This window comes from Aedes albopictus, chromosome 2 (genome assembly GCF_035046485.1).
Source record: "Aedes albopictus strain Foshan chromosome 2, AalbF5, whole genome shotgun sequence".
In the NCBI taxonomy this organism is placed as follows: Eukaryota; Metazoa; Arthropoda; class Insecta; order Diptera; family Culicidae; genus Aedes; species Aedes albopictus.
In genome coordinates, this window is record NC_085137.1 from 53,888,239 (window position 1) to 53,911,758 (window position 23,520).

The 23,520-nt window shown below is 38.2% G+C and overlaps 2 protein-coding genes and 1 long non-coding RNA gene across 11 annotated transcripts in view; 1 reads left to right on the forward strand and 2 right to left on the reverse strand.

The window, feature by feature from the left end:
* The window catches only part of LOC109409200 (uncharacterized), a 504,613-nt gene that overhangs the window by 240,229 nt on the left and 240,864 nt on the right, over positions 1-23,520 (forward strand). The gene's annotated exons all lie outside the window — the stretch shown is intronic.
* LOC134288918 (uncharacterized) lies at positions 7,814-9,147 on the reverse strand. The gene is made up of 2 exons (XR_009998173.1): positions 8,268-9,147; positions 7,814-8,200 (listed from the first exon to the last, which is right to left on the reverse strand). It is a non-coding gene; the product is annotated as an uncharacterized LOC134288918 (long non-coding RNA).
* LOC109409173 (1,5-anhydro-D-fructose reductase) lies at positions 16,278-17,756 on the reverse strand. Of its 2 annotated transcripts, none has more exons than XM_062854851.1 (4): positions 17,597-17,756; positions 17,352-17,519; positions 16,750-17,283; positions 16,278-16,598 (listed from the first exon to the last, which is right to left on the reverse strand). In XM_062854851.1, the coding sequence occupies exons 1-4, from the start codon at positions 17,669-17,671 to the stop codon at positions 16,518-16,520; spliced, it is 858 nt and encodes a 285-aa protein (XP_062710835.1). In that variant the 5' UTR covers positions 17,672-17,756; the 3' UTR covers positions 16,278-16,517. The 2 variants fall into 2 exon arrangements, with proteins under 2 accessions (XP_062710835.1, XP_019538137.2); XM_019682592.3 differs by having other exon boundaries at positions 16,278-16,602; positions 17,597-17,755.

Below are 23,520 nucleotides of genomic sequence, written 5' to 3' on the forward strand. Positions count from 1 at the left end.
GTCATTTGTATGGGATCCCCCCGTTCCAGAGACCGGAGAGGTCTCACACCAAGCTAAGAACCTTCCCCGGTCCCAAAAATACCCACACACAAAATTTCACACGGATCGGTTCAGTAGTTTCCGAATCCATAGCGGTCAGACAGACAGACAGACAGACAGACAGACAGACAGACAGACAGACGGAAATCCATTTTTATATATATAGATTTTCTCATACACAAAAAGGAAGAATAGTGGGTGCAAAAACGTGAAATTCTCTCAAAGGTTACTTTTTAAGCTTATTGGAGTGCAACAAAATCGTTGGGATTAAGCAAAAAATTTCACCTTTTCAAAGCAGTTCTAAAGAACTAGCTGCTTACTACATGAATTACTTGGAGTAGCCTGTATAACACCACTAGGTCATACTTAGAGAATGGGGGGGGGGGGGGTGAACTTGAGTACTATCTGTTGGTAAGCGTTTCGCCAGCTATCGCCTTTAGTTGTCCTCTCTCCCCTCAAAGATTGAGTCCTGCCCAGTACTGTAGATTACACGTAGGACTTAAGCTCCCCACTGCAAAGCCCCGAAGTCCTCTGGAATTCCCCTTGAAACACAAGTGAGTCTCCCTGAAAACCCACCAATGTTAGCGTTTTTGGCATATTTCTTCAAGATGACAAAAAACATCTCTTGTTACACCAGCTGGTTGATGATTTTGCCGATAGATGGTTCATGTTAAAATGTCAAATTCCTCAAACCAGGTAGATATACATTTTCCGAAAGTTTTGTTAAGAAAACTAATAGTTCGTTGCCTAGCGCTATCGCTGGAAATGCAATTTACTAATTTTTTGAGCTGTTCCATTTTAGCTCAGTTTTGTGTGAATCTTACTCATTTCAGAGTAACTTTTTCTTAGCGTGTAGCTGTAATTTTTCGAAAAGTGCATCAAGTATTCTCAAGTTTTCACTGTAAGTTGACTCACTAGTTGTGTATCAGTGGTCAAAATTTGGAAAAGATCGGACTGTTCCTATCAATAATTATTCGATAGCCAACTTTCAGCTGTTATATCTCCGGATTCAATTAACCGAATACAATGAAATTTTTACCATTTATGACTTATATAATGAGTTAACAATTATAATGATGATGATTAACCTGGGCTTGTTAGGGGAATATTTGTAAATAAAAAGAAAATCGCGTTAAGTACTGTTCCTTTGAATTCCACTAAGAATTTGCATCCTTTGACAGATACGTATTTCGACCTCAACTTCAGTGTCTTGTACTTGACTCGACTGAAGAGATTCATCGCATTCTACACGTTCTATACATCTTAGGTAAAAAATCATAGGTAACTTAACCCATATCCGCCCAGCGTCCTATTTATAGGACAGATGCCCCAAACGCCCAGCGTCCTATAAATAGGACAGTCCTTTTGATATGAATATCTCCAGAATTATGCAAAATTTTAGAATACTTTCTTCAGAGAAGATGTTCTCCACATCCATACCTTGCTCATAGTGGACAATATAGTTTGTGACTGGATCACTAGGTGGCGTAAACGATGCTGCAAAGAATGCATATTGTCACGATCAGTGAGCTTCATTTCCAATGCGAAAAAAAATATTTCCCTGGAACCTTGACAATGGTTAATAATTTACAGTTCATTTCTTCGGCAGAGTTGTTAATCAATACATACACAAGTCGATGTATGTATGATTGTATGTTTATATGCTTGTATGTTTGTCTATTTGTATGTTTATATGTCTGTTTGTATGTATGTATAATGTATATATGTATGCCGGAACATAGACATAACTCTGAAATGCGTCAAGAAATTTCAATCAAATTTGGTATACACATTCCTTAGGATGTGGAGGGTAGCAGGGATATTCAAATCCAAGATGGCGGTCAAAACTCCAGAATATATGTTTTTAACGGCAATGCTGCTTCGGATACTATGCAATATGGGTATCTATCGATCGGGTTTCACAAGTATAGCTCAAAAATGAATATCCGACGCCATTTTGAAATCCAAGATGGCGGACCATATCCAATATGGCGGCCATGGAATGGTAGTTTGATCTATAATACCATGCAATATGGGTATCTATCGATCGGGTATAATGAGTAGATGTAAAAAATCGATACTTAGCGCCATTTTGAAATCCAAGGTAGCGGACTATATAAGATGGCGGCCACGGAATGGTAGTTTGAGCTATGATACTATGCAGTATGGGTATCTATCGATCGGGCTTCATGAGTAGAAGTCAAAAAACGATTTTTGCCTCTATTTCGAAATCCAAGATGGCGGCCCATATCCAAGATGGTGGCCTCAGAATGAGAATTTGAGCTATGAAACCATGCAATATGAGTATCTATCGATCGGGCTTCATGAGTAGAACTCAAAAATGAATATCCGACGCCATTTTGAAACCCAAGATGGTGGACCATACCTAAGATGGTGGCCACGGAATGGTAGTTTGAGCTATAATATCATGCAATATGGGTATCTACCGATCGGGCTTTATGAGACACAGGGTAGAGGGTCATGGTAGATGGTAGGGTAGCGGGTAGGATAAAGGGTGGAGCAGACGGTCGGGTAGAGGGTTTGGGTGAAGGATAGAGTAGAGGGAGTGGAGTAGAAGGTTAGGGTAGAGAATAGGGTGGACGGTAGGGAGAAGGGTAGAATAGAGAGTAGGTTTGAGGGTTGGAAAAATGTTAGGGTAGAGAGTAGGGCAGACGGTACGATTAAGCACAATATAGACTAGAGGGTACGGTAAAGGATAGGCCAGTGTTTATGGTATAGTTAAGAGGGTAGGGCAGATGGTAGAGTTGAAGGTTATGATAGAGCGTAGGATAGAGGGTTGGAATAGAGGGCAAAGAAGACAGAAACGTAGAGGCTAGAGAGTAGTGTGAAGAATTGAGATGAGATTAGATGAGCTGAGGTTCTTTTTTGAGATACCTTCAGGAATTCTTTTCAGGATTTCTTCAGGCATTCCTTTCGAGAACTCCCCAGGTTTATTCCCGGGATTCCTTCAGATATTGCTTCCGAGATTGCTGTATGGATTGCTCCGGAGCTCGCTTCAGGGATTTTTGCAGGGGTTGCTTTGGAAAATCCTGAAAGGATTCTGTTAGTTATTCTTTTCTGCATTCTTTCAGGGATTTGTGCTGGAATTCATTCAAAGATTCCTTCCAGGATTCCTGCTGTTATTCCTTAAGATTCCTCCCGAAAAAAAATATGAAAAAATATATGTTTCTTCCGAGATTGTTTTCAGGCAATCCAAGATCATAGAGACATCTTCTATGTTTCTTGCAGGAATGCATGCTCAGCTTCTGGACGGCATGCCTGTCATGATCTCTCTAAGGATTCCATCAGGTATTCTTTACGGGATTCCTTCAGGAATAACTTCAGGGATTTCTGCCAGAATTGCTTTGGAAAATCATGAAAGGATTCTTTCAGAAATTTTACCCAGCATTCTTTCATTTTTTTAGTATACTTTCAGAGTGATCTGTCGAAACATATTCAGAGAATCCTAATGGAATTATTTCTATGAGCCGGGATCCTCGCTCGGGATTTATACAGCAATTCCTCCCGGGACTTCTTCTGAGACTATTTCAGGGATTCCAACCAAGCTTTCAGTTGAGATTCCCTCAGAACTCTACCCGATATGCCTCTCAGAATTCATTCTGTAAATCCTCCCGGGATTCCTTCGCGGATTTCATATTATCTTTTCGATGTAACTTTGATAGTGCCCAGAATAACACCATAAAACCCACATATTGTTAACTAATAAGCAATCATGGAGTAGTACAAACATAAGTGGAGAAGCCGTGTCGAGTATATCTGGTTGAAATTTTAGATCAAAACATGGAATGATGATGAACCTGGGCGTGTTTGTGGAATACTTGTAAATATGAGACGAGACACCGAAGACGGCCTTATAGTTGAGATCGAAATACGTATCTGTCAAAGGATACAAATTGAATGGAACAGTACGATTTTCTATGAAAAACTTCTGAAAAGTTTACGTATAGTGAGTACGTAAAAAGAGTTTGAGGGGTGCTGAAGGAACAGCTCAATTACTTTATTAGAATTATTATCTGTGTAAAATCTAACTTCTACAGCATTTTAACGTTTGCTTATGCCACACATTGTGAGCTCTCTTTGTTTGATTTGTTAAAAAAAATTAGAAATGTTGAACACTGCAGTCGAAATTACATGAAATTACAAGAATTGCATACTTTTAGGCGTTTATCGGGTTATATTTCTGTACCAATTTATATGTCATTTTTCTATGATTTTTGAGTGGTTATCATCTCTCTCACTTGTTTAGAGCTGTATTGTATCTATACGGATCAGAATATAACAATATCGTAGTAGTTGGACTGAAATAGAACTCGAGAAAATTATCAGACATTGAGGACCTACAATGAAGAATTTTTTTGGAACTACACCATAGACTTCCATTTTTTTCATCAAATCATGCTTATTTTAATGGAACTTGACCTTTGATGACAAATTTATTTGGAGATTAAAGTTGTGAGACACCTTGGGCGTTAATGGGTTAATCTAGGTATTATAATCTAATCTAATGTAATCTAAGGTAATATAATTATAATGAAAATTTTAGAATATTTGAAAAGATACAGCTAGTTGATCATTTTTTGAAAAGTGAAAATTTTGCCTGTTCCGATCATTTTGTCTATCCCCTGTACTTTACTAAAGATGCCGAAGCTTACATCTGCTATGTATCATGAGGTAAAGTAGTCTATTTCCATTAGCCAGCCGTAAAAAAAATAACAAAGGAAAATTTTCAACAGAATAATGCAAACAGAAACCAACGATAATGACCCAAGGAAACGTTACGTGGAACTGTCGATTTCTCTGTTGGATAGAATCCATGGTGTGAAAGTTTAGAAGTTATCATAACATCTACCAAAGCTGCGGAAACACTCGTGAGCTGAGAACAGCATTCATCGAAATGGGCAATTTGCAAAGGCGCGTGATTGAAAGGTAGTCGAACCACGCAAGGATGTATAGGTTGAGGATCCAAGGCCGGTTCTTCACCTTTAGCATAATCAACGCGAACAGCTCTTATTCCGAAAGCAAATATTATAACAAGGACGTATCCTACACACATCTTGAACACAAGTGCGACCACTGCCAAGACCGACATCAAGTTCATCATAGGAGACCTAAGCGCTGAAGTAGGCAAGGAGGAGGAATTCAAATAGTCTAATAGAAAGTTCAGTGACTACCAATTGACGAACGAAAACGGTCTACGATTCATCGATTTCACCGCCTCCAAAAACATGGCCATTCGTAGCAGCTTCTTTCAACACCGCTTCCCTTATCGATACACCTGAAAATCACCACAGCAGGCAGACTTGCAAATAGACCACGTTCTGATCGATGGGCAACGCTTCTCCGACATTTACATAAGGATCTTTCGTGGTACTTAAATCGACTTTGACCATTGGCCTGGTGATTGTCAAACTGCGTCAAAAAATATCAAAAATGTACGATACTGGCGACCGTCACAGTATAAGCCAGAACGACTGAAGCAACCAAATCGGATGTCGCCTCATCATATGATGCAGCCGAGAGCACCATCAGGTGCGTGGAAGGGAGCTGACAAAACGAGTGTATCGACGAGGCGTGCAAAGAGATTTTGGGGAAGAAAAACACAGGGCGGCGGTAATGCTGCAGCATGGATCCCGGCAGAACATGAGACAATACAAACAGAAGCGAAAAAGCAGACCTGCCTTCGTCGACAGAAAAACGCCGCCCCAAAGGAGTGGAGTGCGAGGATATGGCAAAGCTGTGCTGTTCCCAAGAAACACTGAAGAGCTACCAGCAGCTTTAACGCGTCTCGTGAATGCTTCGTGCGCCACGAACCGAACTACGATCTACAGGAATAGCGATGGGTGTCTCCTGATGAACGGACGTGAGGTGATTGCATTTCGATGAACACCTGAATGTCATGCCTACGTTCTAGGCACGAAGGAAAGGACTACGTCAGTACAGCAGAGCTACGCGCATTTATGGACATTAACGGCTTTCCTGGGAAGTGGTGCAGACTGATCAAATCAACGATAGACGGTGTGCACAACTGCATCAGAGTTTTGAGTGAATTATCCAGTTTATTCGGAAATCTCCGAGGACTGCAACAAGGTCACTGACTCTCATGTCTACTCTTCAACATCGCTCTGACAGATGTAATGCGGCGAGCTGTGTTTATCAGCAGGGATATATTTTTTTACGAAATCCGGCCAATTTGTGTGTTTTGCGGACGATTTGCATTGTATCACCACGTTTAGAATAGTGACAGATCAGTACACCCGCCAAAAACGTGAAGCGGCAAAGGTCGGACTGGTCTAGAAAGTGGTGTCACGATAGACGAGGATACCCTCGAGGTGATGGAGGGAGATAATGGATCCCTACTAAAGGCTGACAACAAAATGAATCGGTAAATACGAAGGTGCATATTAACTAGTAGCTTCTAGATTAAATATCAGCCCACCATTCTCGTATCACGTCAGTCTACTTAAGATCAACCATAATATTCTGCTGATTCCGTTTATACTCGTCCCGTCACTATCCATCCACATATCAACGTCACTCGTGTTCGCTTCATTGAATACGCTAGACGCTCATTATAGCCATTGGGGCCCCAGATAAAACGGAAATCCATTCTAGCACGTGCTGAAAGAGAGATGTTATGTGAGATGAGCAAAACCGCACCGTTCGCCACCGACGACCAGCGCCGAGCCAGACCGGGCCGACCTCTTTCTGATGAGGCCAGGGAAAATCCCAAGATAAATTGAAGGAGTTGAGCAATTGATTGCTAGCTAACCGAAGATAATGACAGGACAGCACGCCCACATCTCCTCCATCACACAACCGACACCGCAGCGCACCACCGCTTCGGGAAAACTTTTGTGGTTTTGCCTACCCACACAGTTCATTGACATGGGATGCTATGGGATTTCTGGCGTAAGGGTGTCGTTCGATGGGTTGAACCGCTGATGTTGGAAATTGTTTGAGAAACGGGGAAAAGCTTTAAAGGTGAAACAACGAATTCACATAAATATTAAAAACTTTGTGTATCCAGCTTGGTACCCAGTGCTGATAACATATAAAATCTGCAGAAGGATTTGATTTTTCGACCTATTACCCCTTCGACGTTATTTACTTCAACTATCTAGCACAGATTTCCCAAATAGGGCTGTATGGGGGACGGAATGGGGTCCCCTCATTAATGGCGAGAATGCGAATAAACGAGAATCGATTTTCTCGGGTTCGGAAAACTTTCGCTGAACGCATCCTTTCAAAAGATGGAGCTGTTAGTGTTTTGGCGAGAGCAGAACGGATGGACTGAATGAGAATGAAGAAAGGAAGTTTTCCAACCACTGACTGACTGTCTGGACTGTGGAATGGAAGACAATCTGTTATGATTCATTGTTAATTGATTTCGCTCAGTTTCCATCAATGGGTCCTAATGAGTCTGGTGTTGCTTTAATGAAATTAGTATTTCAGTCTGATTTTGGCCATTCAGCTAATTTTCAAGCAAATGGACTGAGTCCGGAGAATCCAACGGAATTTAATTTACCACGAATGCTTTACTATCCTTCCAACAGTGATTGATTGACTCAAACGAAGCATGACTAATGATGTTGAGGTAACAAGCATAGTATTTCATCAGAAAGGATGAGGCATCTTTAGCAGTTGAACAGTTTGCCACCAAGTTCACATTCAAGAGATTTATGGTGTTGCGGCGAGACGATCCACATTTAGCATGTCTGTCACGAATCAGTTATGATGCTCAAGTAGAAAGCAGTTCTCTTTGATTTCCTCTATGATTTATTCATTTTTCTACTTTAGTTGACTCTTTTCACCGGAGAGTGCCCGAGACTCAAGGATACTGCAGGTAGTGAGCGTATACATCAATCCAAGCACATGAATATTCAAAACTAGTGCTCTACATTTCCTGTGTCAGCTTCTTGATGCTCCAATTTGTTTTGTTTTCTCATCTCGTCCGAAGTTGACGGTGCACGTGACGGTCATCAAATCATGATAAATCAAACGACACAGTGACACGAGCTCGGTCTAGGAAGCACAAATTGGGGTAATCCGGATGTTTGGGTTGATAAATGGTTGTTGTTTGTTACGTTTGAGACGACCGTGATCCAAATACGTTCTAAGATGCTCAGCAATGTGGATTTATCTGAAAATAGGTAATTCAATTCAAGCTTGCTCAGTATTTGCTTTACATTTACATGTTTATTGAATACATCTTCGAAGTTTATTTTTGGGTAACCCTTCTGGTCGTAAAGCTTTGTTAAAATGTTCACCTGAAGTAGGTTCATTAGATAATTACTCCTCCTCCAAGCGAAAACTGTCTCAGCTATCTCAATCAGCTTGTCAACCCACATTTCGCTCAAAGTGTGTCAAAAGCTTTGACATCCGCAGCCTTCGTCTCGCTTTCGAAGAAAATTAGAAAATTATCTGCAATTCAGGCTGAACCTCAAGCGCTGTGTCGGTGGGAAATGAGTTTAAATTTCACGGTTCACGAGCATGCTTTCCGAGCTGCGATATACCTGCTAATCAATAATTAATGAAAGGATGAAAAATCAATTATCTATATTTGTGTTACGTTTTTTGAGCTTGAAGCTAGTTTAGTTCTATGGCTGCTTTGTCCAGATATCATCATTTATTTTTTGAAAACGATAATAGTTCAATTCCCTTTATCCATTCACTCTTTGGATAAAGAGCGACAATTGGTCAGCCCAAATTAGATTAATTTGATTGCAAATAGAGCCGAATCGCAGATTGGTCACATACTGGCACTGATATTTTTTTCCAGAAATATCAAACAGAAAAATTACAAAATAGGGTAAGTGCACCAGTTATCGCCATAGTGGATCCCTATTTGGCCATAGTAGAAATTAAGAAAGTGTTCAAGCTTTGACCTATTATGGAAGTTTTAGTAGGAGGAATTTAAACGTATATTCTTCTTCTTCTTCTTTGTGGCTCGATATTCGCATTAGAACTTGGCCTGCCTCTCTGCAACTTAGTGTTCTTAGAACACTTCCACACTTATTAATTGCAGGGCTTTCTCTGCCTGCCATTGCATGAATTTGAATTTATGTGGCAAGTACAATGATACACTATGCCCAGTAGTATGGTACACGCTTGTATGGAAAAAATAAATCCTCGCTCCAGTCGACTTTTTAGATTCCATTTAGGTCCCATATGAACTGTGCAAAATTTCAGCGCAATCGGTGAAACTATAATTTAGCGCAAGCGGTTCAAAGTTTTCATAGGATTTACTATGGGAAAAGTTACACTTTCAGTTAAAAAATCCCATAGGTCGTCCCTTGTCTCCTTAATTCAAATCGATCAATGTTTCTTGTAGAAAAATCAATTATGAAACTTTCCTTCAAAGACAGCAAAACAATTGGATGCTTGTGGAAAAAGTTATTGATTTATTACCGATTAGTGATCCAACGAACGGCTTTTTATTTTGTTTTATCAGCAGCACTGCTGCTGCCGTTGTTGCATGGGGTGGCAGGAGGCATCACCACCCCCAAAAACAGCAGCAGCCAAGGCAGCAGCTACAGTGCTGCTAATAAAACAAAACAAAAAGCCGTTCGTTGGATCACTAATCGGTAATAAATTAATAACTTTCTTCACAAGCATCCAATTGTTTTGCGGTCTTCGAAGGAAAGTTTCATGAATTATTTTTCTACAAGAAACGTTGATCGATTTGAATTAAGGAGACAAGGGGCGACCTATGGGATTTTTTATCTGAAAGTGTAACTTTTCCCATAGTAAATCCTATGGAAACTTTGAACCGCTTGCGCTAAATTATAGTTTCACCGATTGCGCTGAAATTTTGCACAGTTCATATGGGACCTAAATGGGATCTAAAAAGTCGACTGGAGCGAGGATTTGATATTTGTCCCATACTAATGCCCAGGGAGTCGAGAAAATTTTCCCGGAACGGGAATCGAACCCGCCGTCTCCGGATTGGCGATCCATAGCCTTATCCACTAGGCTAACTGGAGACCCCAGGTATGGTCTGAGACTGTTTTCTTGCTAACTGTTTATCAGGTTATCGAAATTGCCGCAATTTGATGTGTCGCATGCATGGCTTTGGTTCACTTTTACATTTGTACACTTCCGGCGGGACACCCGGAACCGGTTCCGGAACACTACCGGTTTTGATAAGGTCTGGGCCCATTTTCAATGGGACAAGATTCCGCCTCGAATGAACCGTCGGTCATTAAAATCGGTTGAGGCTTACTTCCAAAAAGTGATGTGAGTTTTTTTGTACACATACACACATACACACACACACATACACACAGACATCAATTTGTCGAGCTGAGTTGATTGGTATATGTGACTCAACCATCCGGGCCTTCTATCAAAAAGTCATTTTGGTGTGAACATGGGGGCTGTCCATAAACCACATGGTCATTTTTTTGGGACTTCTCAACCCCCCCCCCCCCCCCCCCCCCCGCGTGGTCATTAGTCCATACAATTTTTTTTTTCTTCCATACAAAATGGTCATTGGCCGAAACCCCCCCCCCCCCCCACATGACCACGTGGTTTATGGACAGCCCCATATAGCCTTCCCAGTACACTTAGTGTACGAGAAAGGCAAAAATCGTAATAATCATTCCCAATTTTCAAATTTAAATATCTCCCAAAGCTCAAAAAATTGCCACTTAAAATTTTCAGCAAATGCAATATAATATACAAAACTTCGCGAACATACTGTTTGAAATTGGGAGAGGTAGGCCTGCCTGCGTCTATTTTTTTTACCATAACTTTTTAGAGAGTTATTTTTTTCGAAAAAGATTTGAAATTGAGAAAATGAACAACTGCTTAATAGATGTCAAAGTTCCATGGCCCGGGTTATTATAGATTGTAGTTTTCTTAAAAGGACTTGTCGTCCACTGGAAACACCTCTTTCGTTAGTATTTTTAAATTCCAATATCATTCTCCATATTGTATTTGATATCAATTATTCTCAGTAAAAGTTTAGTAATTTGTACGTTTCAATCTTTGCTGCCAGTTTGCTGTGAAAACAGACGCGTCCACTGCCAGGGGCTCGTTGCTGAGCTTTTTGGTATGGGGGAGAGTGGAGGGTCGAATTGAAAAAAAAAAACATTAAAAAGTATTTCTGTGGAATGTATACTCAGAGTGCGCTAAATCGGTCAATAACATAAAAACATGAAAGGTGTTAATATTAAAAGTTCGACGATGGCGTCACCTTTAATATAACTATTACAGAACATGAAATATCTCACCAACATACCACCTATCTTATTTTTTAACAATATGCCCGCATAACTTTGCTTTGAGAGATTTTTTTCTTTGTGTTCTAAAATTAATTGTTTGACATACTTAGAGGCAAAATCCTTCATCAAATCTCGAGAGAAAATCTAAAGCAGGAATTTTATAAAATTCTTGTAAAATTTATTGAAAAATTCCTGCAGAAAATTTCGAAGGAATTCTTGGGCGAATTCCAAGAAAACCTCATAATTTTTATACTCCAATTTTATTCTTGCAATATAACGCCTTTCGGAGCGATTATTTCGAACAGAAAAATATTCCGACATATACAGAGGATGGCCAAAATGTTTGGGATAGGCAACTTTTTCTTCTCTCACAAAAAAGTTCTACAAGCTATAACTTTTCACAGAGTGCATCAAAAAATCTCAAATTTAGACTGTTAGTCAACCTATTATATGTGCATCATTGGTACAAATTTGGGCTCGATTGATTAATCTTTCGCAAAGTTTGAACCGTTCGGGTAAAACACTATTTTTTAGACAACTCATTTTTGAGCTGTCATATCTCGGAAACCAGTGAACTGAATTGAATGAAATTTCGAACGTACACAGGTGAACAGGTTGATAAACAGTCAAAATTTGAGATTTTTTGATGAACTCTCTGGAAAGTTACAGCATGCTGAATTTTTTTGTGGGAGAAAAAAAGTTGCCTATCCCAAACATTTTGGCCATCCCCTGTATGTCCTCCAATGATGTTTCCGAAATATTCTGTATATCAATGCATGTATAAATTTCTTGAATCTATTCTTTACAAGTTCTTTGAGAATTGTTCTTCAAACATTTTCTAACTTTTTAATGAAGTACTTAAAAAATTTCATCATACAGGTATCCCAGAGGCAAATGCTAGTGAAACCAGCCATTTTTCTGACATGAATCCTATGAATTAAAAAATATAAATCTGTATGAGTTTTTTTAGCTTTTATTGTTCTAAAAAAATACATAGTCGAATCATTTTTAAGTAACCTCCAATGTTTTTAACTTTAAAAATCTTTGCGAAACATTCTGGAAGAAAACTTTCAGAACAAAAACCCACATCAATTCAAGGGGAAATCGTATACGAATATTCAATAAAAATCATGGAGAAATTTTTAAAAAATGAAGAATTTTCAAGAGTTCCCATGGCTCATTGCGGTTTCTGACAATGTTTCACCTACAGGATTTTCTTTATATGTATCTACATGACATTTTTATATTTATTAAGGAATCGCTCGAGCAACTCTTTAAGTTGTTATAAGAAAGTTTCTTTCAGAATAATAATATGTAAATCATTCAAACATTACTTCACAAATTATTCCAATTACTAGGATCTTTACTTTAACTGATCCTCCAAAGATTGATCGAGGAATGGTCTGCTGGTATTTTTTCAAAAATATCTCCGAAGATACCTCTAGAAACTTAAACTTCAATCCTAAAACTTTTCCTTCAGGAATATTTGACTAGCATTTCTTGGAAACTCACATACCTGAAGAAGTCCACAAAAGCTGCTTTACAAGGATTCCCCAAAAATTGCTTTAGAAATTTCATCGTGAATTCGTAGCAAATCTAAAGGGCTGTTTGCAATTCAGAAGGGGAATTATCGGCGTATCTTGATACATGGGAAAATCATTTTTGCAATTTCTTATCGTAATAGGCTGCATTACCTCACGCAAATCTGCCAGGAAAAGGCCTACTTTCCAACACCACATTAACAGTGCTGTAATGGTTCATTACAGCACTGATTTGCGTTGCATAATGAATAAGCACTGTATTCAGTTTTGATCAACTTCTTGATGCTTTTTAGCCGCAATTTTGAAAAATTGTGACAACTGCACAGTATTACCTGCTATGATCAGATTTTCTTAAATATGGCTATGAACATCAGTGTGCAGTTTGATGAAAAATGTTTTGTTAAAAACTATCCTCAAGCGGTAATTTATGAAATTGCAAAAAAAAAACCTTGTACGCAACCCGGTGCAGAACTCGATTTTCACAGCACTCGTCGTAATTATCCAACTCGGCAACCCTCGTTGGATAAATGTGCGACTCATGCTGTAAAAATCGCCATTCTGCACCTTGTTGCTTAAACTACTATTTCTGATTTGCTCAAAAATCTATTTTACTTCAATCGCAGTAGGCAGTTGCGAAGAAATGACGATTCAAATGACAGTCACTGTTAATTTCTAAACGATTCCTTTTGAACACGTAAGTGGGCTTACAGATGAATGCATCGAAGAAATAACCCATAAACCTTCCTTGTGAGGTTATGAGGAGCCACTACCAGTGCGCGCAGGTATTGCCATGTTGAACGATTGCTTATAGTGAAATGAAAAGTTTTTCATCTAGTAGTTTGTTCCCAAATGATGCATCAAACAGAGCGAATTCGATCATCCATAATATTTTTGGGTATTTTTGTGGCGTTTTAGTCTTTCCGGGAATCAAAAATAACCATATGTTTTTTTTGTTTCCAACCATCGCAAACCGAAAATTGTGATCATTGCAAAAGTCTTCTTCGTTATTTGGGTCTAGCGACCACGGGCTCCTCTTCCAGTCCAGAAATAGTTTAATAAACTCCCCATGACCTTCATCCTATAACATTGTTATAAATTTATATGGAACAAACTCACTGAATTACCAGTGAAGTTGAAATAATTATAATATTTATTAACCCGGGAGCGGTCGCGTCGTGTACTGAGTACACGCACCATGAAAAATGCACGCATGCGGTACACAGCGTGAGCGCGGCTTCACTTCAGGTAATCAAAGACGCGACTGCTCGAGGGTTAAAAGATGCTCCGCAAATGAAACGCTAGACTCGTTATCAGGTGACTCAATAACTAACTTTCCATGGAAAAATTCAAATGTTGATGCTAAACCGCTCGATGGACGTTACTCAAGCAGCACATATATCACAGAAAAGTTACAGCGACCAAAAACCAGTACTGCCGTGACTTCTGTCTCATATTTTTTTTACATATAGAGGTATGATGGAAAAACACTGGAAGGATATCCTTCAGAAAATTTATGGAATTCATGATCAGAGGATTATGAAGAAAATAAAAAAAACCTCCTTAAGAACCAGCTTCTTAAAATCCCAAAATAGATGCCACAATAACCGAGTTTCACACCTACTCACTAATTCAAGCCCAAAAATCTCATAAAACTAAACTATCGTATGTAGGGTAGAAATCTACTTCGTCATATGTATGCGTAATTATCAGGCGGAAAATAGCAAGTAATTACAGATATTCCAATTTACTTTTGCTAATGGCTCATCAGATGGAAGCAAAAAGGTGTAGAATATCAACAAGTAGCTGCTATAGCACCGGAAATCGAGTAATTACGCGAATTTTTGCGTTTCAATTTCACTCCACTTATGAGTTTGCAATTTTACTCGTTTTTCTTACGACGAAGGCAATCGCACCAAAGCAGCAGCAAGCCGAATTATTGTGCATCACTGTTCAATTTTCACCTAATCATATTTACTTTACTGAGCCAACCTTTAATTCACACCCCACAAACGCTCTGTGGCAGTTTGAAGGTGGAACGCACCAAAAGCTGTTTAACCCTCTAATACCCAAATTTTTTATTTTGATCTAAATATCATTTTTCGTCATCTAAAATCGATTTAAACATGTTTTGGAAGATGATTCTTTTTAATTCTCGATTTCGTGAATTTCAGTTTTTCATTTTTCTAATTTTTATTTTTTAACATCCCCACACTTTTATATTTTTCCTGGAAGCCAATTTAAAATATTATTATATTAAATTTTTTCACAGAAAGTTTTATTTTCCGTGTAATTTCAAGGAAAATAGTTTTAGAGTGTATTCGATCCCCTTAAACTATTAAGGACAAGGTATTTGGAGTACATAGCTCAAAATTTCTAGAGCACCGTTTTTTAGAACCGTTGAACGGATTTGGATGAAAATGCATCACGCTAATTGTTCAGTGGTTGTCAACAGCGTGATGCATTTTAATCCAAATCCGTTCAACGGTTCTAAAAAACGGTGCTCTGGAAATTTTGAGCTATGTACTCCAAATACCTTGTCCTTAAACAAGGATAGATTGTTTTGGGAAAAATTTAAAATATGTTAATTGTAGCGATTCAATACAAAATAAATAATAACTTCCAAAAGGTGACTAAAACATCAATTTTTCAATGTTTTCTAAAAAAATGTAAATACGCTTTTAAATACACCAAAAACCATTTTGAGATATACAGAACAGTCCTAAATATCAGCCAAAAATATAAAAAATATTTTCCACGAAACAAAAGTTACAAAATTTTTAAAACTAAACCCCGTCTAATGGCGGGACTGGGTATTAGAGGGTTAATTAATCAAATAAATCAGGTTTTCCCATCGGTAAAATGTAAACAAGAAGTCGTCTTCATCTAGGTAGGATGCAAGCAAATGTATGCGGGGATTTTCTACTTACGAAACATCGTGTTTCACAACCACAGAGAAAGATTTCATTGTTGCGCTGTGATAGCGTATTATAATCTGGTGGGCAAAAATATTAATTGAAATGTTTTGGTCGCTATTCTGAAGCTTCTTCTTCTTTTTCTTCATTATGGCTCTACATCCCCAATAGGACTTGCCCTGCCTCGCTTCAAGTTAGTGTTCTTTGAGCACTTCCACAGCTATTAATTGAAGAGCTTTCTTTGCCTGCCATTGCATGAATTTGTATATTGTAAGGCAAGTACAATAATACACTATGCCCAGGGAGCAGAGAAAATTTTCACGACCGGAACGGGAATCGAACCCGTCGTTTTTGGATTGGTGATCCATGGCCTTAACCACTAGGCTTACTGGAGACACCCTTGTAAAGCTTCATCCGTTTCAATTTAAAAGTTTTTTGCTCAATCGTACTGTTGAACATACTGGATTGCGAAGAATTTGACCGACTTTTCGAATAAACGCCTATGGTTAAATCATAATTTATGGCATTCTACTGAAGACTTCTTTCTAATCAATCCAATACAGACTTTTATTACCTTTTTCAAGTATAAATACCAAAGGATACATACATAATAATCACATCATCGTGTTAACCACATACATACAATCGACGCCCATCAAAATGCCTAAATTATATCTCCTCACGCTGAAAAGGATACTCCGGGTGATGACTGTAATATTTCAATGGCACGGCTCGTTTGCCCCCTTCAAAGCGGCCCATCAGTGCGATCTCATCGGGTGTCAGCCTGAAGTCGAATATGTCAATATTCTGTACCGTTTCTGCGCGGTTTGACGGTTTCGGAATCGGTATCGTGCCAATGTCTATCTGGAAAACGAAGTGGGAGAAAATTTACAGCCTTGCGCCCAAGATTCAGTGCTCTACCAGACCGAACAAACACGACGATAATTGATGAGTGTCAGGTGTGCCAATGCCACTGAATCGGAAAGCATAAATCACAGACTAAATATTTACCAAGTAGCGAAGCACAACCTGACCTGGTGTCTTGCCGTATTTGGCTCCGATGGCAGCGACTTGTGGATGCTGTAGGACATCAGCCGTCACTCGACAGGAGGAATCACTGCGATCCACACGACCCATCGGACTGAAAGCTGTCACCGTAATTCCATGGTGCCGGCAGAATTGGATTAGAGGTTTTTGCGTGAAGCCGGGATTGCATTCCACCTGGTTGGTGACGGGTTTGATGTTGGCCTTCGATAGCAGACGGCTCAGCTGTTCGCAATTGAAATTCGAAACGCCTATGCTGCGAACTTGACCTCCCCGCACCAGGTCTTCCATCGCCTTCCAGGTATCACAGAAGTCAACATTCGAGAAAGCCACCTTGCCAGATTTGTCATAGGTGATGAGGTCCTGCTCTCGAAATCCACGAAAAGCCAACCCCATCGGCATGTGCATCAGATACAAGTCAACGTATTCCAGTTGCAAATTCTGTAGAGAACGCTGGAATGCTTCGGGCACAAGCATAGGAGCATGAAACGAATTCCACAACTACAAAACACTCACGTACAATTTATTCAATTATAGACGAGCACCGTATTCACAACGCAAAAGTCTACCTTTGTTGTAACAAACAAATCCTCTCGCGTGATAAACCCTTCGCTTATTTTTTCATTCAAAGCTCGACCAACTTCACACTCGTTGCCGTATCGGTAGGCGGTGTCAATATGCCGGTACCCGATGTCGATTGCCTGTTTGATGGCCCTGACTCCTTCCTCGCCTTTGGTCTGCATACATATGGGGATATAGGTAAGGTATGCAAAGGCAGGTCAATATGAACAGGCTTCCGATGGACTCCTCTTACCAAGTATGTTCCCAGTCCAATCAGTGGAATCTCAAAGCCATTGAAAAATTTCACTCGAGGCACCGAGGCCCACATTTTGCGGAGGATATGATGCGGCAAGCTGTCTGTACTAGCAGAAACTGAGTGTTATAGATAGGAGGAAATTGCACAAGACAACCAATCGTTTTGCCGGTTGTTATCGTCTGCTCTTCCAATTTGTCGGGATTAGCGGACAGCTGACTGTTATCAAAGTATGATGGGTACATATTGCTAGATAAGAATTAGTAGATGAGAGCGGTTTATTTCCACTGAACTGTCCATTGGAATACTGTCAATATTCGTATAGTCGATGTACAACATATACGATGTACATTGATTAACAACCTTTTTTAGAAATTTCAAAAATGAATAATACGAAGTTCATTTTTTTCCACGTTGACATATAACTGATAAAACTGGTCACGAATATGCACGCAAATGCGTTAGATATTTGTTTGCGATTTTGTCGATTTTGAGCTGAGCACATTAACAAATTCTACAGATTTAAGTTTAAGGAACTTTTTTAAGATATTTTTTACGATAATAACAACAATTACAGTACATCGGAGAAAGTATGGTTGATTTTGAATCTTCATACAAAAATATTGGTGAAAAAAGCTCATTTACAATTTACAAAGCAAGTTTTGTTGCTTACATCCTTTTGCTTTTGACCCATTCAATTGTTATGGTAATGTTTCCGAGAAAAAAAAAATATTTGGATGTTCTACCAAGAAAACCAACGGAAATTTCAGCCAGTATAGATTTGGATTTACGGGAATTCTGATAAATTAATTTGAAGGAGAATTCGAAACTCCATGTGAACAAATATCTAAAGACATTTCTACTGAATTAATTTCCGAAAGAGTTTTCCTTGTAGGAAATATATTTTGCAGAAATCTCTGGTAGATTTCGTTCTTCAAAAAAAAAAACTTTTTTTTAAATTCTACGAAAGTATTCCTTTTAAAGGAGTACTCCTACTAGAGTAATATTCGAAGAAATGCAAAGGTCAATTTCTTGGAAGATTCATCAAACAAATTCCTGTTATAGGAAACTTTTAAAGATTTCCCTTAGGCAGAATTCGCTTCAGAATATAAGCTTGGGCGAATCTCTGCAGAATATTTTCTCTCTACGATGATTCAAAGAATTTAATTACAATTGAATTGCTCTTACAAAAAACAGACAGATTCCGTAGGAATTTTATCTGGAACCTCCAGAAAAATTCCTTTTGAAACAAATTTCAATGGATTTAAAATAAATTGATAGGAGTTTTGTTAAGCAACCTTTTTAGATATAGCATTCTTATTAGAGAAGTTAAAACAAACCACCTTCGGGAAAATGCAACCGAATGAATTCGTCTTGATAGATTCTCTCAAAAAATGCTTTTCAAAGGGTTTGCCGATGAAGTTATAATTCAAAGTATTCCAAAAGGAAATAATTATAAAATAATCTGTGATGAAATCTCTAAAAGAGAAACCCAAGCAAACATGTGTATTATAGGGCTCATATAGCCACAACGTATATGCGTAAGTATTCAGCATGACTACGCTGAGAGTAATAGGTCCAGAAGCTTTTCTTGAAAGATATTTCCTTGACTTCCTTGAGCATAGAATATTTCCGTACCTGTCACACGATACCTCCCAGACAACCAGAACTCGCATGAAAATGCATAGATTTCATCATATTAACCTTCACATACCCGACCCCCGACAACTCATTTTGAAAATGATGGCATTTCGTCAATTTTCATCCGATTTTTTTTTTGAAGTCGCCCTTAATCGATCATAAATTGGTGCTAGTTTATTACACTCAAGTGGTCATGTAACATCCGGAACCATTCCGGAGATATTCCGGATTTTACTGGGGTTAGGGGGTGGGGGAGGGCCCTGTTTTTCCAAATGACTAAAAGTGGTTATTTCATGTGTTATTGTGTTTGAGAGGCCCCCGTGGAACCTGTTTCAGGTGTTCCGGAGCGGCCATATCAGTTGCTTCATACTTCAGTCATTTTTTTCTGCCCCGTTCTGTTGAAATCATGAAGTTTGATACGTCGCACGGCATGTTTTGGTTACAAACCAGAAATGTCCCCGATGACACCCCCGATGAACCTATGCTAGATGTTCCGGGGTGGCCATATTAGTTGATACAGACTTCAGGGTATCATTTCTGACTCAGTCATTCGAAATTATGAAGTTTGATATGTCGCACGACATGTTTTGGATGAAAACCAGAAGTGTCCCCAATGAGGCCCCCGCGGAACCCGTCACGGTGATCCGGATGGGTCAACTTATTCAAATCTGATTATCGCAGATATATTTTATTGTTCGCAATGAAAATTCCGCTAAAAATTGATGATTCAAACACAATAACACACGAAATAATCATTTTTTGCCATTTCGGCACCCTTTTTGACCCCAGTACAATCCGGAATATTTCCGGAATGGTTAAGGATATTGCATGGCCACTTGGGTGTAATAAACTAGCACCAATTTATGATCGGTTGAGGGCGACTTCAAAAAAGTTGGATGAAAATTGCCGAAAAGCCAGCATTTTGAAGATGAGATGTTGGGGGTCGGGACGTGAAGGTTAACACTAACATACCTCACAATCACATAAATGTAAACACGAAGCGAAACAAATGTTTAAAATTCATCGCAAAAACCGACATTTTAATGGTTGTTTACGATAAACCACACTGAATCGCATAACACGAGCAAACTCATAATACCGCCAGTCGGGGTGACATTGGGCCTGGGGGGTAACTTTGGGCCAAAAATCAAGAAAGATGTTTCGCTCAAAATACTAAAATTTATCAAATTGATTATCAAAAAGTGGATGGTATACGGTTAATATATCTTGTCGTTGACCATCCGATGTAGAAAAAAGTCACATTTAGTCAATATTCTATTAAGAAAACTTGATGTGAATTTTATGGTTAGGCATACTGTATAATATCGTTGTTTTAAAATGCCCAGCAGAAAACAGTCGAAAACCGAACATGAAATGAATTGCTGTTTTCTCGGTGTGTTGGGTAGTTGTTTTGAAAAGTATAATAAGTTTTCTTGGTTTTGTATGCTATTTTGCATAAAAAACTTATTTACTCAAGCTGTAGTACGAATACTTCGTTTTGGGGGTGACTTTGGGCCATATAAAAGCAATGTAATCAGTACGAGAACCTTACAAATGTGAATTAAAACGACTAAGAGTATTCACATTATTTTATGCATAATACGGTGTAAAATTTGGAAATAAATGTTAGATTCATGCAAAATTAAAATTCACGCATATCAGTTGCTAGGCAGATGATAAAGAAATATTACTTTCGTCTTTTAAGAATGTTAGTTGGAGTTATATTTATGTGATAGCGGATATATTGTGTAGGAGCGTTGGTCGTTTACAATGAATGTGGTAAATTGTCACGTTTGTTTGTCTGTGATGTTATTTTGAAGTGACAAGACACTGATAGGTTGTGGGTAAGTATCTATATATTAGATAGTTTCGATTTTCAAGCGATATTATCTCACATTGAACTGTTTTGTTTGAATTATAGTGTTTGGCCCAATTTCACCCCCTAGAAGGGGTGGAATTGGGCCAATTTCGTTTAAGCTATATCATTGTCAAAATTAAAGTTAAAACATTTTCACTTTAAACAATCCTAAACAGTATAAAAATGAACGTGTCTACCGAATACAACATTCATTTAGAGCGAAAGTGTTGTTGTAACGACCTACAAAGAGATGTACTATGTAATTTTGGCCCAATGACACCCCCACTGACGGTATAACATTCAAAGTCGCAATTTGCATGGTTATGCAAATTTTATTTTGTTATGGCAGATCTTCTTGCATGAGTGCGTTGATTAACTCGCATAAATGTACAATCAAGTTTGCTTACATATTTATACAAACTCACATAAACGAGAATCTGTTATGCGTACATACTATGATTTGAAATGTGATAAGTTGGGCTGTGGATCCATAGTAGCGAACGGTAGCGAACCGTTTGTGATAAAATTAAATCATGATAGTTGTTTAAGTGAGCCTGGTGGATCAATTTCGAAGTGTTTTGAACTAAACAATGCAGAATTTCACGTTCAGGTTCGCGTTGTTTGCCAACTATCCCGCACTGGGACACCACAGGTAAGTCAGTTTTATTTTAAAAGACATTGAAATGAGTTCCAATGGCATCGCAATTTATCAACCTGTTCCGCAAGAATTATGTGGTGTTAAGTATAAGACACCGGCTGCTTATCCAGAAGTAATAAGTTCGACACCGGGGGCGATGTGAGTTGTTTTATTTTGTTTTAATAAAATAAGTCGCATTATATGATTGATTACATCGAATCGATAATCGCAAAAGATATCGCTTCAACTCATATAGCGTTATCTTTCTTCCGTCAATACACGCATATCGCCTCCACTTTTGCACGTATAGAGCATATTTGCAGTATTTTATGCGATGAAACTTTTACGCTTAGTTGCACGTACGACATGGTCGTAAATTTCGTTTTACGTGTGAATTGGTTGTCTGGGATACATGGAAACAACACAAGCTTTGATTGTAAATAAGTCACAAAACTTGCACTGTCGTGACTCTTATACAACATGTATGTGCCTTGAGAATGTTTAGATTTCTGAATGAATCCAGCCCACGCTGTTTCCAATGGTCCAGTTTCGAGTCCAATTAGCGTCTTTGAAGATCTTCTTTGGTATGTTGAATGGAGCCCTTCTTTCAAAAGCATCATCAATAGGATTAATCCACCAAGAAGTGAAAAAGAAATTCGGCTTTTTTTTTCATAAGTGAAGATGCGTGTTGATGTATACATCAAAGTTGTTGAAAATGTCATTATGAGAAAATATGCCGCAAAAATATTTATTCTATCTGCCAAAGTTTTAGAAATATTTGTCATTATTTGTAAATGACTCAAAAAAATCAGTTTATTTATTGTTACAATTTCTAGATATTTTTAGGAATTTTCAAATGTTTAAAAAAAATGTGCATGTTAAAATACGTGTTTTGTCCAAAGACAGTAAAATGTTATCTTCTACATCTATATATGTATATAAAAATGCAGTGGCATACGTGAGACCGCGCATAACTTGCGAACGGAAGGTCCGATTTTGATCGTCTAACAGAACAAACAGAACTAACAGAACAAAACCTGTTAGTTTTCACCCAAGGAAGGTTTATGAGGCAAAAAACATGGAAAAATTGAGAGTTTATGAAAATTGATTTTATATATATTTTTGAAACTTGAAACGTCAAAAACGCAGTGGGCAAGACAAAGTTTGCCGGGTACAGCTAATTAGAAGTATTTTTGAGTTGATTTATGACTAATGTCCAAATGCCCAAATCCAACATATATACTATATGAGACAATAAAATTGCCCCAAAGCCGGGTTCTCATACAAATCAGTCAACTTTAGTCTGTCATATCTCAGTTATTTCTGAACTGATTGTTTTCATTTTTCTGTGACGAACTACAAAACTCTCAATATAATTTTTCTTGAAAGTTTACAAAGTAGTGTTTTGTGTTTTGAAAAATTCATTTACGAACTAACATATTTTACATCTTGATTTAAATGTTAAAGAACCTAGTTCCAAATATGAGTTGCACAAAAACTAAGACCTTTTTTATGTTTATATTTTTGTGTATTATAACTTCAGCTTATTCTACTCTCAAGTTAACACCTATATATTACAAACTTGTTTCTGATTCAATTGAACATTTTTGGCCCCATTTTTCCTCTGCAAATGTTAGAAAGTTGTGAAAAAGGCTATTTTATCGTAAAATCTAAAATATCTCAGAAATAACAAATATCAAAGCCTTTGAGAAAACACATATTTAAACATATTAAAAAACTTGGTAGATAATTTGAATTTTTTTTTTTAATATCTGGAAAAACATATAA

Excerpts from the sequence above, each read along its gene's own strand:
- LOC109409173 (XM_019682592.3), bottom strand. The coding sequence starts at position 17,671 with ATGTGGGCCTCGGTGCCTCGAGTGAAATTTTTCAATGGCTTTGAGATT. Across the intron at positions 17,520-17,596 it reads TTGGACTGGGAACATACTTG|ACCAAAGGCGAGGAAGGAGT; the intron begins GTAAGAGGAGTC and ends ATATGTATGCAG. Across the intron at positions 17,284-17,351 it reads ATTTGTTTGTTACAACAAAG|TTGTGGAATTCGTTTCATGC; the intron begins GTAGACTTTTGC and ends AGTGTTTTGTAG.